This window comes from Panthera tigris, chromosome D3, assembly GCF_018350195.1.
Source record: "Panthera tigris isolate Pti1 chromosome D3, P.tigris_Pti1_mat1.1, whole genome shotgun sequence".
Taxonomy (NCBI): domain Eukaryota; kingdom Metazoa; phylum Chordata; class Mammalia; order Carnivora; family Felidae; genus Panthera; species Panthera tigris.
The window spans coordinates 9,646,978-9,665,307 of NC_056671.1; the positions used below are offsets into that span (position 1 = coordinate 9,646,978).

At 38.9% G+C, this 18,330-nt stretch overlaps 1 protein-coding gene across 5 annotated transcripts in view; it reads right to left on the reverse strand.

The window, feature by feature from the left end:
• The window catches only part of NAA25 (N-alpha-acetyltransferase 25, NatB auxiliary subunit), an 80,924-nt gene that overhangs the window by 37,542 nt on the left and 25,052 nt on the right, over positions 1–18,330 (reverse strand). For all 5 annotated transcript variants that reach the window (XR_006209904.1, XM_042962178.1, XM_042962177.1 and 2 more), the window contains 6 exons: positions 15,908–16,019; positions 15,236–15,325; positions 13,847–14,016; positions 10,446–10,558; positions 2,958–3,165; positions 2,075–2,164 (listed from right to left, as the gene is read on the reverse strand). Coding sequence is in view for 4 of the 5 variants with exons in the window: in XM_042962178.1 (XP_042818112.1) it covers positions 2,075–2,164; positions 2,958–3,165; positions 10,446–10,558; positions 13,847–14,016; positions 15,236–15,325; positions 15,908–16,019 (783 nt within the window). In the remaining variant the exon portion in view is untranslated. The remainder of the gene's footprint in view (positions 1–2,074; positions 2,165–2,957; positions 3,166–10,445; positions 10,559–13,846; positions 14,017–15,235; positions 15,326–15,907; positions 16,020–18,330) is intronic.

An 18,330-nucleotide genomic window follows, 5' to 3' on the forward strand; every position in this document is an offset into this window, starting at 1 on the left:
GCCTCGGATGACAAGTCTGATAAAAAGGATTCACCCCCATCTCTGCTGCAATACAGTGCAAGAAGTGCTAGCACAGAGGCACACACAACGTCCTGCAAAAGTTCAGAAGGGGCATAAAATCCGCAATGGGTATGGGGGTAAAATCAAGACAGGCTTGTCAGAGGCACTGTTTGAGTAAAAGTTAGATGAAGAGAGTAAGAAAGTTATTTCAAAGAGAGGCACCACAGTGTTCACGAATAGTAGCAAACAAACCAACAAACAAACAAACAAAACACAGTAGATACAGGCTGTAAGTAACCTAAGAATTTGGAGATATAGGCAGAGGCCAGATCATAAAGAGCACTGTAAACTACCCTAAAAAGGTTGATCTTTATCCCCAGGAAAACAGGTACCTCTGAAGGATTTTAAGCAGGAGGATGATGAAATCAAAGTCAAGTGCTCCACGAAACGACCCCCGAGGGCAGAGGTTTTATCTATATTGCACAGTCCTGTCTCCTGGGCCTTTTGTTTCTTGTGCAGTTTATTCTCGTGAATATGCAACAAGTACCTAAGTTTTTCCCCAAAAAAACTGCTCATAAAAGAAAATGTCAGGAGTGAGCCCTAAAAAAATGAATCATCTTTTTCATGCTCAATGATACATGACGCCTCCTTCAACATGGATTGTATTTTTGTCTTAAATAGGCTAATTAGAACTATTCCCAAAAAAGTGCATTCTCCTACATATATATTTTTTAAGTGAATAAAAAGGGCTATTCCATTCCATGGGCCGCTACATCTATCTCTGAAACAATTTCTCTGTATTTTAATTACTGTAACTTTGTAATACGCACTTCAGTCATTATTCACTATATTTAGAAATGTTTAAAAACAGAAAAGACAGACAAGAAATAACAAGTGTTGGCAAGGATGTGGAGAAAAAGGACCCCTCGTGCCCTGTTGGTGGGAATATAAGTTGGTGCAGCCACTGTGGAGAGCAGTGTGGAGGTTCCTTAAATAATCAGAAATATAACACAATTCAGTAATTCCACTACTGGGTATTACCAAAAGAAAATGAAAACACCAATTCAAAAGGATATATGCACCCCCATGTTTACTGCAGCATTATTTACAACAGCCAAGGTATGGAAGCAAACCAAGTGTCCGTCAATAGATGAATGGATAAAGAAGATGTGGTGTACACACACACACACACACACACACACACACACACACACACACGAATATTATTCAGCCATAGAAAGGAATGAGATCTTGCCATTTCACAACAACATGGATGGACCTAGAGTGTATCATGCTAAATAAGTCAGAGAAGACAAATCCCATATGATTTCACTTATATGAGGAATCTAAAACATAAAACAAACCACGCAGAAACAGACCCATAAATACACAGAACTGGTGGTTGTCAGGGGGGATGGCAAAAAGAGGGAGTGGGAGGTACAGGCTTCCTGTCCTGGAATGAATAGGGACAGGGGTGAAAGGCACAGCATAGAAAACACAAGCAATGGTACTGTAATAATGCTGTATGGGGACACACAGTAGCTACATTTATAGCATGATATACAAAATTATTGAATCACTATGTTGTACACTTGAAATTAATGTGTCAATTATATTTCAATTTAAAAAAAATTTTTAAAATAAAAACGGGCAACTGGGTGTTTCAGTCGGTTAAGCATCTGACTCTTGATTTTGACTCAGGACATGATCTCACTGTTTCCTAAGTTCGAGCCCCACATCAGGAGCCGGCCTGGACCAGCATGGAGCCTGCTTGGGATTCTCTGCTGGTTTCCCTCTCTCTGCCCCTCCCCCACTCGTGCTGTGTCTCTCTCAAAATAAACATTTTAATAAATAAAATAATAAAAATAAGAACATATATGCATTGATTTAAAAGATTATCCTGATTAGAGAGAGAGGTATATCTGGGGATGGGTTCTTTTAGAAGCACCCTGGACAACGTCAAGGAAGAAAAACCTAAAAGCATAAATCAAATTCTTGGATTACATAATTAGTCTCAGGATTTATAATCAATAAAAACAAAGCATAAAGTTAAATTGAAATCACTGTTCCTTACCTGTTTCTCTCCATATATCAATAAGCACATGGACAGCAAGGAGACAGTAATAGTCTGAAAACTGCAATTCGGTTTTCAAACAGGATTTCCCTGTAGGGAAAAAATCCCATATTTGTATTTTAACATTTGTGCAACTATCACTGCCCCAAAGGAGTTTTTTAAAGCAGGAAAGTGACAGGAGAGGTAAGATAAAGAGAGGAAATGAAAGTAATAAGATTAGCATAAATACCAGAAGAAAATATAAGCCATGAATCAAAAGATTCAAAATAAGGTAAGGCCACACTCAGCTGGACCAGAAGAAAGCGTTCCAGAACAAAGGTGGTATCTGAAATGACCCCAAAGGGAGAGAAGCAAGATTTGGAAGGAGGGTTCAGGTTAAGAAAAGACCAGAAGCCAGGGGCCAGTAAAACTAAAGTAATAGTATGCTCATTACTTCACTTAATGATTTAGAATGCAGTTAGAGAAATACTGATGTCATCTGGTCAGATAACTTATATTTTATCACATGTATCTAGCAATCTAAAGATCATCTATTTCTAAACTACATTTTTACTTCACAATTAACAACATTCCTTTAGTGCAATTTCAGTCTATGTATTAAAAATACTAAGGCCTATAAAAGCAGAAAAAGTGACAATTATCATAAACTCCATGTAATTCATAGGAGCCCCAATGTGATAGCTCAATCAGGAAGAATATGGACGACTATAATCACTTAGAACTCCAAACTTAAGAAAGGCTTTACATTAGGACAGTCTTCCCACCTGACAAAATATCCTCCTTGCCAAACTCATTACAACAAGGTGCTCCAGGTGATTAAAAAAAAGGTCTTCTAAAACTTAGCAAATCAGGGAACAACTGCACACTTTGAAAGGCTGCTCACCAAATTCCAGTCCATGCTGGTACCTTAACATCAATTCTCTGACCACACTCTGTTTCTGATTTTTATCCAGAGTGTGGTACAAGCCAAGTAACCTCGTCAGCTGCACCACACATAAATGTTGCTGCAGAGCTCTGATGTCGGCAGGCAGTGCCAACTTATCCTCTGTTGGTGTCGACAAAGGAACAACTCCAAGTAATTGATTAATAAACTGCAAAGTAGAAAAAAAGGAGCACAGATCTCAAAACAGAACTAGTCTGGTAGGCATTAACAAATTAAACATTAACAAATGTTGAAATGGTCTAGAAAAAGACATCAAGGAAAAAGTACAAATTAAAACCCCTTTAGTAGATCATTTTCTATCTACCAAAATTAAACAAAAAAAATTTCTTTTTTTCTTTTAATGTTTATTTATTTTTGAGAGAGAGAGAGAGAGAGAGACAGAGTTCTAGTGGGGAGGGGCAGAGAGAGAGAGATAGAGAGGGAGAGAGAGAGAGAGAGAGAGTGAGAGAGAGAGGAGACACAGAATCTGAAGCAGGCTCCAGGCTCCAAGCTATCAGCACAGAGCCCAATGCGGGGCTTAAACCCACGAACCATGAGATCATGACCCGAGCCGAAGTCGGACACTTAACCAACTGAGCCACCCAGGTGCCCCTAAAACAAAAAAAAATTTCTAACAGCACATAATGCTGGTAAAATGCCAATAAAAATGGCACACTCATTCACTGCTGGCCACAAATATTGGTCAATACCAGGTACTATACTAACTAAAAGATTAAAAGAATTGTGAAAATGAGGCACCCAGCTGGCTCAGTCGGTTGAGCGTCCAACCTCAGCTCAGGTCGTGATCTCATGGTTCATCAGTTCGAGTCCCACGTCGGGCTCTCTGTTGTCAGCACAGAGTCCACTTCAGATCCTCTGTCCCCCTCTCTCTCTGCCCCTCCCCTGCTCACACTCTCTCTTGCTCTCTCAAAAATAAAAAATAAACATTAAAAAAAGAATTTCGAAAAGGTTTCATAAATTACAGCATATCAACATACTATATAATGTGGCAATGAAAAGTTTAATTAGGAAACTGCAAAGAGCACAGTACCAAAAACAAAACTGATATACGAGTAAATTCTTAAAACGTTACACACTGAGAGGAATAGTTATGTCATATCAGTGGCCTTAAATTGCTTTTTAATTGTTGTATTTTGACATAATTATGGATTCGCACGCAGTTGTAAGAAATAATACAGAGAGATCCCATGTACCTTTCTCATCCAGTTTCTCCCAATGGTAACACCTTGTATTAAAATGTCTTTAATTCTAGGGACACCTGGGTGGCTCAGTTGGTTAAGCATCGGACTTCAGCTCAAGTCATGATCTCATGGTTCGTGAGTTCGAGCCCCATGTTGGACTCTGTGCTACCAGTTCAGAGCCTGGAGCCTGCTTCACATTCTGTGACTCCCTCTCTCTCTGCCTCTCCCCTGCTCACACTCTGTCTCTCTGCCTCTCAAAAAATAAACGTTAAAAAAAAATTTTGATGTTTTTGAATCTTTAAATTTGGAATTAAAAAAACATATATCATTCCCATTACATGTTATTAAACATGGGCTTACTACTCACTGCCAAAATCCTATTAAGGTGACAGCAAAGAATCAAACCACAAGGATCACGAACATGTGAAAAGCAGACAGCAAACAAACACTAACAGGATTTCAAAGATAAAAAGCAGCAGAAGGGCAGGTGTCAAGTGCTAACCGACGGACAGGGCAGAAATCTGACACACACAAGGGGCAGCAAGTCTATTCCTGACACAGAACCTTAGAAGGCAGAAATTCAGGGCCCCAGAAAGCCCAAGTGTTGGTGGGACTGAAATGGGAAGAACAATTAAACTCCATCTAAGAAGTCTGACTGCTCCCTAGCTCACAGACTGACTTCCTAAACCCAGCAGATGCCTGTAGGTATACTCCCAAGGAGAAGCTGAATCAGAGGCACTATAGATTCACAGACAACAGGTATAGCTAGAAATGGGGATAAAGTGCTATTTTTAATTGTCTGAGGAAACTCCACACAGTTTTCCACAGTGGCTACGCCAGCTTGCATTCCCACCAACAGTGCACAAGGGTTCTTTATTCTCCACCTCCTCACCTATCATGTGATCCAGGAATCGCACTACTGGGTATCTACCCAAAAACAAAATCACCAATTCAAAAGGATATATGCACTACTATGTTTATTACAGCATTACTTACAATAGCTAAATTATGGAAGCACCCCAAGTGTCCATTGACACACAATGGATTACTGAGCCACAAAAAAGAATGAAATCTTGCCATTTCCAACTACATGGATACAGCCAGAGAGGACAATGCTAAGAGAAATAAGTCAGTCAGAGAAAGACTAATACTGCCTGATTTCACTCATGTGGAATTTAAGAAACAAAACAAACGAACAAAGGGGAAGAAAAAAGAGACAAACCAAAAAACCGTCTTAACTATAGAGAACTGATGGTTCCCAGAGGGAAGGCGGGTAGGGGGAATGGGTGAAACAGGTGAAGGGGATAACAAGTACACTTATGATGAACACTGATTAATGTGAAGAATTGATGAATCATTATATTGTACACCTGAAACTAATTTAACACTGTATATAAACTATACTGTTATTAAAATTAAATAAATAAAAAGATAAAATCTCTATATTAGGAAAGGAAAGGGAAAAGAAAAAAAACGAAACAAGGACAAAGTGAAACTCCATTACTCGGTGATGCACACCCCGGCCCCCACCCCCCAACTCCCAACCAGATCCCAGAATGCCACCTGCCAAATGTTTGAGACACCAAACACAGACGATGGCAAACAGGCTCCGTGAAAAGTTTTTCTAGGGGCACCTGGATGTCTCAGTTGGCTAAGCATCTGACTGATTTCAGCTCAGGTCACAATCTCATGGTTCATGAGATCGAGCTCTGAGTCAGGCTCTGCACTGACAGCATGGAATATGCCTAGGATTCTCTCCCTCCCTCCCTCTCTGTCCCTTCCCTGCTGGTGCTCTGTCTGTCTGTCTCTCTCTCTCTCTCTCTCTCTCTCTCTCTCTCAAAATAAACAAACATGAAAAAATAAACAAAGATAAATAAACATGAAAAAAAATTTTTTTAAGAATTTCAAGGGGCGCCTGGGTGGCTTAGTCAATTAAGCGTCTGACTTTGGCTCAGGTCATGATCTCATGGTTCATGGGTTTGAGCCCCGTGTCGGGCTCTGTGCTGACAGCTTGCTCAGAGCCTGGAGCCTGCTTCGGATTCTGTGTCTCCTTTTTATGCCCCTCCCTTGCTCATACGCCATCTCTCTCTGTCTCTCAAAAATAAATAAATGTTAAAAAAAATAGTAAAATAAAAAAATAAAGTATTTCTGAGGTGAGGGGTGAGGGGCAGGGGATGGAGGAGGTTTGGGGGAGAACAGAACATATTACCACCTCATGTATTAAACTAACAGAGTTTTATACTTGTATGGTTCTGTCCAATTGATTGGGGTGAATCAAACAAAACAATCTTAACTCCGAGAAAGAAAGTTGTTTGAGAAAGGTAATCTCCATATACAAAGTGGCTCAGCCTTCGGTCATAAAAATATAAATTCTGAATAATGACTGAACTAAACTGGGGAGAAAGTATGTAAGAAGAGAAGGGAGATGTTGTAAATGAGATGATCATCTTCAGTGGTGGGGCTCCAACAGATGAAGACTATAACTATAAAAATAAACGAATACCTGGACAAGTCTGTAACTTAGAAATACGGAGGTAAATAACAGAAGAAACAGGAGTTGAGTGATTTGCCTGTAGAGCGCCAGAACCAGGGTGAAGGTGGCAAAGAGCTGCTGCTGTTTTTCAACAAAAGCCTTCTAGGACTACCTGGCTTTTTAACTTTATACATGTAATATTTTTTACACAAATCAAAATTAAAGTAAATTAAACCACCCCCCTCCCCACGCTGTGCAGTTTCACATCTGTAACAATTTTGCTTCAATTTATCTCCAATTGTATGAAATTCAATTATTATGATCAGGTAATCATTTGCAACAAAGAAACTAAAGCACTGGTCTCCATGCTTTTGATTAAATGCCTGTATAGCTTCTACTGCCAGCTGTTCCACTGTTGTAAACCATTTTATATATTAGTGCTGTTTACTATTAATGACTTCTTTAGGGAATGCTTAAAGAATCTTCCAAATAGGTTTTGTCATAAAAGAATACATTCATTCTTTATTTCAGTCTGGTTTTACTACTGTACAAAAAGCTTCTTTAAAAACTGGAATCATATGTTTAGCTTAAAATTCCAGGGCAAAGAAAACAAAAGATAAAAACATCACCCTGGTTGAGCCACTTCAAGATAACTGGATTCAATGGCCTACTTTAAAAGCATTTGGCTCCTAATTAATTGGGACTACAGTTCTCAGCCTGAACTTTACTCAAACGGCTTAATCCTCTGACAAATACACTGCTGAGTAGCAGGATTTTTAGCTATTGAAGTCATCCTACATTTAAAAAGTTTTGGCAGCAAAATTACCCCTCAATGAAAAATTTAAGTGGAATTACAAATTCATTGCAACAGCTTTACATCCTTTGTCTCACAGAACAAAGACTACCTATCACTGACAGTATCCCAGCATTTCTAGAGGGTTCCTCTCCACAGATTATTAATATATGAGGTCACATGAGGTGACCTAAGATTTTCAAACATAACCAACAGAGTAGATCTCCTTGTACTAGATTTACGTTAGCAAAACTTTATGAATCTCAGCTGAAAGCCATTTAAGGTTTCCTCTAATGCAGTCCCATCATTTGGTGCTTCAACTTACAAGATAAGATGGGAAGGACAGTAAGATCAATTGTTCCAAATCTTAGCACTTATACATAATACATGCAACAAACATTAACTGAAGGCCTGTCCCATGTGGTTCTCCCATGTGGTTCTAGATTCTGCTTAAATCCCACCAGTACCATGAAACTCACACACTACATTTTTAGAGAATTCTATTAAAAAAAAAATCTATTTTTCACTGGCCAAATTCCAAGTTCCCTGTAACAATTTCCTGCTGGTCCCAATTCTCATCTGCTTTTTATAAGGGAGCTTTTCAAATGTGAGAAAAGGACTCTGTCGTCATCAGACCAAACCTCTCTCTTCCACTCAACTATTTCTCTCTCATACGTTTTCACGTCCTCCTACAACCCAGGATCCAGTTTCTGCATTAATCACAATTGTAAATGTAATTAATTGTAATTAATCCAGAAACTTCTAAAGCTTGGCCTGAGCCCTGTAACATGGTGCTCCAAGAATAGCTTGACTAAATCAAAGAGAATGGTGAGCCTCATTTCATAACTAAATACAGACCACTGGCTGCTTATCAGTTTGGGAAAACACTGCTCCATCTGCCTTAGATGTGCCACCTCAAGACTGCCAAGTATCAAACCTGATGGACTGAAGACATGGCTCACCAAACCTAGTCTAGTCACCTCCACTATGGGAGGTGACAGAAGGCTTTCTGAGAGAACAGGTGGTGGCACCCCTGCAATAGGAAGGCTTCCAACCTTCACTAATTACAGAGGCACTAATGAGTAAAGCTGACCAAAGTCACAGACTTTCTTTATACATGCCAGTATTTCTTTACGTGGTGCTCTCTCCTACTCTACATACACTGTTCTTCCAATTGATAGAATGCTCCAGCTGCCCATTACCAGGGATACGCTGGATAAATGTTGCCATGGATGAGGAGTCTAAAGATAAGGTTCTCCATCTCATTATGTAACAATCTTACATTGGTTCATTCACATCAAAAACTCCCAATATATGACAACTAACCACAGTGTGGTAATCTAGATTAGATTGCAGAACAGAAAAAGGATATTAATGGGAAAACTGCAGAAATCTAGATAAAATCTAGAGGTTATAGTAATGTACCAATGTCAGTTTCTTAGTTGTTGACAAGTGTACCATGGTAATTTAAGATGTTAACAAGGTAGGTGAAGGGTGTAGTGTAATTTTCTGCACTATCCAAATGAGTTTTCTGTAAATCGAAAAGTATCCCAAAATAAATTCATCGAAATGTAAAATTTTGCTCTTCAAAGGATCCTGTTAAAGGACGAAAAGACAAGCCACAGACTGGGAGAAAACGTGAAACCACATATCTGACAAAGGACTTGTATCTAGAATAGCTAAACTCTCAAAACTCAACAGTAAAAACACAAAAACCAACTAGAAAACAAGCAAAAGATAGAAAAACACATCTCAATGAGAATATAAAGATGGCAAATAAGCACATGAAAAGATGTTAAACATCACTAACCATTAGGAAAATACACATTAAAACCATTATAAAATATCACTACACACCTATGAGAATGGCTAAAATAAAAAAATAGTGACAACACTAAGTGCTGATGAGGACGCAGAGAAACTGAATCACTCATACACTGCTAACAGGAATTTAAAACGGTACAGTCACCATGAAAAAGTTTGGTCATATCTTAAAAAAAAAAAAAAAAAAAAAAGACTAAACATGCAGCCATCTTGCTCTACTGGTCATTTTCCTCAGAAAAATGAAGACTTAAGTTCACACAAAAAAAACCTGCACACAAATGTTCACAGAAGCTCTATTTGTAACAGCCAAAAACAGGAAACTGTATGTCCTTCAACAGGTTAAAGAAATGGTGGCACATCCATAACACAGAACACTATTCAGCAATACAAAAGACTGAACTAGTAAGACATGTAACATGGATGAATCTCCAGAGAATTATGCTGAGAGGAAAAAGGGCCAATCTGAAAATGTTACACATAATATGATTCAGATTCAGCTATATAACATTCTCAAAATAACAAAATTACAGAAATAGAAAACATTATTGTGGTTGCCAGGGGAGGGGGTGAAAGCAGGAGAGAGAGCTGCAGGAAAAAGTTTGCAGGTAAAAAAGGCAGCCACGGAATCTGGTGGAGAAGCTGTTCTGTATCCCGACTCTAGTGGAGGTCACCGAATCCACTGCACTACATATCACACTAAACACACATGTAAGGTACCGCACGTACACACACAAATGTCAAACAGTGAAATCTGAAAAAGGTCAGTGGATTGTATCGATGTCAATTTCCTAATTAAGTTATTATACTATAGTTATGCAAGATGTTACCACTGGGGCAAAATGGGAAGGAGTATAAAGAGATCTCTGTATTATTTCTTACAACTACGTATAAATCTACAATTATCTCAAAACACACACACACACACACACACACACACACACACACACACACACTACAAAACAAAAAAGACAATCCAATTATCTTCCAGAGGTTTATTCTCCTTGTGGCTTAACAAGAAATCATGTCTTCATCTGATAGCACCTAGAGTCCCTGCTTGCTAGAGCAGTTATCTTGATACCTAGCATCCACCAACTTACATACAGTTACCCTTGTTACCCTCAATACAAGCACCCAACAGGATTCTGAAGTATACTTACTTTTGTACACTGTGTAGCAGGCAAGAGGTCAACAAACACCTTGAGGTCTGTAAAACAGCAAGGCTTATCCCCAAACTTTTTAAAATACTGGAACATTAACTCTTCTGGATCACCTAAGAGAGAAAACAAAAGTCAATAAATTAACTCAAGGACTGAAATAATTTTTATATTAAGAGGTATGATTTGAAAAATATTTATTTCAATTAAATAAAAATTCTGCTTGAGTGCTTCAATGAGAATGGCAGTGAGGGCTGGAGGATGGTTTGCCCATTTAAAACTCAACGAACACTTTAAAAAGAAGTTGAATCTTACAAACTCAGCTTACATGTTATTACATGTAGGAAACATGACGCTTTCCATTGAATTAAAGTTTAAATAGCTAAAAAGTTTTCATTAAAGTTTAAAGACTTAAGTTTATAAACAAACATTAAACAAGCACGTTTCTTTCCACAGTTCCTGAAATACTTACCAAGTATTAAATAAATGCTAACTAACTGGAAGGGAATGTTTAACAGGCACACCAACGGAGAGAAAATAAATGGGGAGAGTCACAAGCCAGTAACTCCAACAAGATCATTCACCATGGAAAATTTAAACCTGGATCTGCAGAAAGCTACCAGTTCCTTTTATTTTTCCTCACATTAAAAACAAAATAATAGGGGCACCTGGGTAGCTCTGTCAGTTGAGCATCCGACTTCAGCTCAAGTCACGATCTCACAGTTTCTGAGTTCAAGCCCCACATCAGGCTCACTGCTGCCAGTACAGAGCCCGCTTCAGATCCTCCTTCCCCCCTCTCTCTTTCCCTACCTGCTGGCACTCTGTTTCAAAACTACATAAACATTAAAATAATAATAATAATAATAATAATAATAATAATAAGATACTCTCAAACTGAACTAGATTTAAGAAGCAGAGATTTTGGGGGCACCTGGGTGGCTCTGTTGGTTAAGTCAGCATCCAACTTTTTTTCTTTTTTTAATATTTACTTATTTTGGGGACAGCACCAGCAGGGGAGGGGCAGAGAGAGGGTGACAGAGGATCCAAAGCAGGCTCTGTGCTGACAGGCTGACAGCAGCAAGCCTGATGTGGGGCTTGAACTCACAAACTGCAAGATCATGACCTGAGCCGAAGTCACTCAATGGACTGAGCCACCAAGGTGCCCCAACCATCTGACTCTTGATTTCAGACTCTTGAATTCAGTTCAGGTCATGATCCCAGGGTTGTAAGATCAAGCCCCAATTCAGGCTCTGAGCTGACAGTGCAGAGCCTGCTTGGGATTCTCTCTCTCCCCTTCTCTACCCCTTCCCTGCTAGCATTCTCGCTCTCAAAATAAACATTTTTTCATAAAATTTTAACCTGGAATTTCGGTAAGATTTTAGGTCTTGGCTCCTATTCACAATTCTGGGAACAGAAGTCCATGGCTATCATCAGATTCTCATAGGACTATAATCCAAGTCACTAAGAATCACTCACTCGTCTGGGTAAAAAACATTTTGTGCCGAAGCCCCTGGCTGGCTCAGTTGGTACAGCATGCAACTCCTGATCTCAGGGTCATGAGTTCAAGCCCCCTGTTGCAGGTAGAGTTTACTTCAAAAAGAATTTTGGGTAGACTAGACAAAGTCACAAATTTCTGGGGCACCTGGGTGGCTGTTGGTTGAGTGTCCAACTGATTTCAGCTCAGGTCATGATGATTTCACGGTTTGTGGAATCAAGCCCCACATTAGACTCTGTAATGACAACACGGAGCCTGCTTGGGATTCTCTCTCCCTCTCTCTCTGCTCCTCCCTGGCTCGCATGCACGTGCATACTCTCACTCTCACTCTCTGTCACAAAAAATAAATAAATAAAATTTAAAAAGTCACAAATTTCTAACATGAAGGCTGGTGAGACGGAAGAGAAAGACAAGAGATGGATACAGCAAGTGTCAATGCAGATCCAAACTTTTCTATCCAGCTTTGGAAAAAAAGCAATTCTTTGGAATCTATCTCAACATTTTGCAGAGGGTCACATGAAAATTTTCGTTTGCATTTCTGGAAATAACAGAGACTAAGGTTCCTTAAGCAGACCTAAAGAAGTCAACATGGAATTCAAAACTGGTTGTGAGAGGTGCACCTGCATAGCTCAGTCGGTTGAGCGTCCGATTCTAGACTGCAGCTCAGGTCGTGATCCCAAGGTCATAGAATCAAGCCCTATGTCAGGCTCCACTCTGAGTGTGGAGCCTGCTTAAGATTCTCTTTCTCGGGGAGCCTGGGTGGCTCAGTCAGTTAAGCGTCCAACTTTGGTTCAGGTCATGATCTCGCAGTTCGTGGGTTCAAGCCCCACAACGGGTTCTGTGCTGACAGCTAAGAGTCTGGAGCCTTCTTTGGATTCTGTGTCCCCCTCTCTCTGCCCCACCCCCTCTCATGTGCACGCGCGTTCCCTCTCTCTCTCCCTCAAAAATAAATAAGCATTTAAAAAAAAGAACCATTTTCAGGGTGCCTGGGTGGCTCAGTTGGTTAAGCATCCGACTTCGGCGCAGGTCATGACCTCACAGTTTATCAGTTGGAGCCCTGCATCAAGCTCTCTGCTGTCAGCTTCAGATCCTCTGTCCCCCTCTCTCTGTCCCTTCCCCACCTGTGCATTCTCTCAACTAAAAAAAAAACAAAAAAACATTTTTAGGTGCCTAGGTGACTCAGTTGGTTAAGTGTCTAACTCAGGTTCGGCTTGGGTCACAATCTCACGTTTCATGAGATGGAGCCCCACAATGTGCTCTGCGGTGACAGCACGGAGCCTGCTTGGGATTCTCGCTCCCTGTCTCTCTTTGGCCCTCCTCATGCTCACACAAATGCGCTCTCTCTCAAAATAAATAAATAATCATTTTAAAAAAAGGCATTTTCAAATAAACATCTAAGCACTTCATCAAATTTCCTGAAGGCATTTCTTCATGCTTTACTATCCAAATCATGTTTTTTCTCCTATCTTGTCATTGTCCTTGTAAATTTTCTCTTTAACTGTTAATTGCTCTAACTCCACCAGATGTTGTTTTGTCAATGGTTTTCTGAGCGCTTGGAGCAGATTTTCAAGAAACTTTCCATCCTCTTCATGAAATCTTGAAACTTTTACAAAACTGGTTATTTTACTTTGAAACTGATTTTGACATTAATGTCAGGTCAAAAAGAATGCCTGAAAAAGACTCTGGTCGAATAGGGAGAGATGCTAATGTTAAGTCAAGTTGAAGATGTGATCGAGGGCTAATTTTATCAGTAATCCATTTGTTAGTAAATATTTTCATGTTATGAAGATGTCTGCTTCCCAAACATGACAGCATCATCGCAGACCTCACATAATGAATACTGCACTTGGGTATGGAAGGCATCCCTGCATCTTCTCCAGGGTTCCCAAATAATACTAGGGTTTCTTACCTAGTTTGTACTCATCATCAAAACCTTGACGTCTTAAACGTCTAATCAGTTCCAGTTTAGCAAGATGTGGTCCTCGGAGATGGCGGGAACTTTTAGATTCTTCTGTTATCCGATCTTCTATAAACTTCACAGCTTCTTCTGCAGAATAATGGACTTCTCCTTCTAAAGAGCTAGGTATAAACACATGAAAAAGGTATTTTGTGCCTCTACTGTCTGTCCCAAAACTTAAAGTGAAGCCAAATTGATTTCAAAAAACAAATTAAAAAATAAAAAGCATTCTGATAATTATAAAATAACATGGGGGCAAAAGAGAACTAGGCGCACATTCTGACAGGTAACATAGGATATGATTACTCCCAATTTTGGCATCTGATTACTACACAGTGACTAACTACCTATACCTCTTTCTTAAAAAGAGAAGGGATCACTTTATATATATCAAATATCACCTAATAAAAAGTCTAAGTAAATTTTACTTTACTGCTTGAATGAAGGCTAAGAAAATTTAGATGATTTAGTTAATATTACAAAGTAAGCACAAGCTCATCAGCATCTTAAATCCTGCTTACGTATTCACTTTTCAAAAAGATTCCATTCATGTTTATTATGGTATTATCGGTAATAGCAAAAAAAAAAAAAAAAAAAAAGGAAATCAGCAACAATCCAAGTGTCCATCAGTCCATCCACAGGAGACACGTTAAATGAATTACAGTACATCTCTAAAATGGGAGTTCTCTTAAGTCACTAAAAAAGAATGAAACAGATCTCTATGTACCAAAAATGGAAAAATGCCCAAGATATATTTTAAGGGAGAAAATACAAGTTGCAAACCACTAATATGATTGCATTTTTATGTTAAATAATGGGAATAATTATGTTAGTATATGGACAGAAATAAATCTAGAAGAAAAAACTCTAAACTGCCATCAAGAGTTATCTCTGGGGGCACCTGGCTGGCTCAATTGGCAGAGCATGCGACTCTTGATCTTGGGGTCGGGGTCATGAGTTCAAGCCCCACACTGAACAGAGAGCTCACTTTAAAAAAAAAAAAAGGAAGAGAGAGAGAGAGAGAGAGAGAGATAAAGAAAGAGAGAGAGATCGCTCTCTGGATCAATTATAACTCAATAAAAGTGGAAAAAGGTAAAAAAAAAATGTTATTTCTGGGACGGTAGGATAATCAGGAACTAATACTTTCTACACCATATATTTCTGCACTAGTTTAACATTTTTACAATGAACATATTTATTTTACAATAAAAAAAATGAAAAATCTTATTTTGAAAGGGATACACTATTGAGAGTGAAAAAGAGAATTCGATTAGGCTTCCAATGAAATCCTTTTGCTACAATGTGCTAAAAAGTGCCACTGGAATTCAGGAATCAACTTACTGTTCACCTTCAGCAGGAGGAGTCCAGGCCTCTTCAATCAGTCGAAACACAGAATCGAAATAAGTCAGATAGAACTGCCAGTCATCCGAGCTAAAATCAGATCGAATGGTGCACACAGGATTAAACCAAAGTTGTGACAAGTCTGCTCTAAGAACCGTAATACTCAACTTACTTTCTATATTTTAGTCCTTACAAGGAGAAGCCCAACCTTCCAAGTTTCTCTAAAAGGGCAACTCCAGAGGCATTTTTCCAAGTAAAAAACTTTTAAGGAACTGTTATTTCCTTCAATGAAATGACCAGATCCAGAAAACAAATGCTCCTAAAACACCCATATTAGCACTTCCCCAAAACAGGGCTGTGGGATGGGGTGGTGGGGAGGGGAAGGTGTGTCTTTTAGACCAATACTGAATTTAACAACTTAATGATTTTCAGCATTCATTCTCAAGACCTAATACTCAGCACCCTGGTGGTAGAAGTACGATTATACCTCTTTACTGAAAGATGAAGGCTCATCAAAAACTTTTAAAAATACCTAGAACACACTACTAAAAGATTTCACTTTATGCCCGGACAACATAAAAGACGACCAAAAAAAAAAAAAAAAAAAGAAAGAGTAGTGCAAACTGAGAGCCCTGCTACAGTCTCATAGTGCAAAGAGAAGCCTCTACTCACTTTTTCAGCAAGAGGCGCCTGGAAAGGGCATTACACTCTGGCCACCTGCTCAGCTTCTTGTACATAGCCATGCATTTATTTTCCCGACTCTGAATCTCACTTGTCAACTTCTCTACAATTAAAAGTTATAAAAATTGGTAAGCTGGGTTCATTTCTGCTCAGAAATCAGAATAAAGTCCAAACACAAGAAGAAAAATGTTGCATTTTCTTATTCATTCTATGAGAAAATGGGACCACTGTTAGATATAAACTATTACCTTATTAAAGATTATTTTGCTGAAAAAAAGTACATTTCTGATACTAAACATTTTATAATCACTTTTTCTATAAAATACAAGGATCACGAATGTATTGAAGTGAGGATCTCGTATATGGGATAAACTTGTAAAACAGAAAAAACATCTAGGGACTAGTATATCTGATCCACAGACAGGCTTCCCATCTATACATATAGTTCCCAAACATCGAATGAGCTTGAACTGGAATTGAATGTGCAAGGTAAGATACTAGAAATACAAAAATAAATAGAGCCAGGAACAGAAAAACTACAACTATTATTTCTGACCAAATTAAATTTGCCTTGACCTTTTAGAACAGCTCAGCAGATTACATATACCAATAATTACATTATGAGTTTCCTACAGGGAATCTTCATTTTAACAACCATACGATTATAATCCAGCTGGGTAAAACCAGAAAGGCTGACTTACACCCATCTGCAAGGAGGCTGAAGTTAGAGAATAAGTAACATTAAGACAACAACAGGGGCACCTGAATGGCTCAGTCGGTTATAAGCATCCAACTTCAGCTTAGGTCATTATCTCATGGTTCGTGAGTTCGAGCCCTGCTGACAGCACAGACCCCACTTCAGATGCTTTGTCCCTCCCCCCCCACCCTCTCTCTCTCTGCCCCTCTCCCACTCTCTCATTGAAAAAAAATTTTTTTGGTAGGGCATCTGGGTGGTTCAGTTGGTTAAGCGTCCAACTTTGGCTCAGGTCATGTGATCTCACAGTTCGTAAGTTCGAGCCCCGTGTTGGGCTCTGTGCTGACAACTCAGAGCCTTGAGCCTGCTTCGGATTCTGTGTCTCCCTCTCTCACTGCCTCTCCCCCATTCTCTCTCTCTCTCTCAAAAATACACATTAAAAAAAATTAAAAGAAAAAATTAAAAAATTTTTAAACCAACAAAACTTCCATTTTATATAATTCAGGTAGTTAACTATCAGTTAGTGTTACAGTTTTATGGCCACACAGGCTAGTAAAGGATATACACACTTGTATAAAATAAGGTTTTTTAATAACTATTCCTAATAAGAGATCTGAGACTACTCATCTACAATTAGCTTCTCCCAATCACTGTAAAGGCACAACTAAAAACCAGGTTTGTCAAAACACTGCACTTCCAGGAATTTAAATGTTTGGGAACCTAAATCTCTTTCACAAACATCCCAAAAAGAGGAATGGTTAGATCAATCTATGGGGTTCATACAAATCAGTTTTCCAACAAAAAGGGAAGTATTTTCACAATAATGGAAGAAAGTTAACTTCTTTAACGCACAAAGGGCTCTTGCAAATCATTAAGATTAACCACATTTTTAGAAATAGGAAAACGATAAGGAAAAGCAGTTCAAAGAAAATATCAATGGCTTTTAAACAAATTAAAAAGTAATTATCCTTCCTCAGAATTAAATAAAAATTGTAAGATATGTTTTATCTATCACAATGAAAAACATTATTAACAAGTCTGAAATAGGGGCGCATGGCTGGCTCAGTCTGTAGAGCATGCAACTCTTGATATCAGGGTCGTGAATTCAAGCCGCATGTTGGGCGTAAAGCTTTCTTTAAAAAAAAAAAAGTTTGAAGTAACAGCTTAAAAATACAGGTTATTAAGTATACAAAGAAACATACCCTCTCACATGATGAAAGTAAATACAGCAGGTGGGAATGCACACCATAGCCTCTTGTAGGGTAATCTGGTTTGTTAACAAGGTGTTCTTTGCAAATAGTCATCAAAGGCTGGTTATGTAAATTGTCTACATTTATAGTATGGAACACTGGACAGTCACTAAAGGGAGTGAGGTAGCGAGGTATAGCTCTAAGACACACTTAAGTTAAAAAAAAAAAAAAAAGGTACAGTGGGGCATTGGGTGGCTCAGTTCCTTAAGCCTCCGACTTCGGCTCAGGTCATGATCTCACCATTAGTGAGTTCGAGCCCTGCACTGGTCTCTGTGCTGACATCTCAGAGCCTGGAGCCTGCTTCGGATTCTGTGTCTCCCTCTCTCTCTGCGCCACCCCTGCTCACACTCTGTCTCTATCTCTCTCTCTCTTTCCCTCTCTCTCTTGAAAATAAATAAACATTTAAAAAAAGTTTTTTTTTAAATAGGTATAACAGTACACAGAGCAGAAGTCACAAAATCAAATCCTTG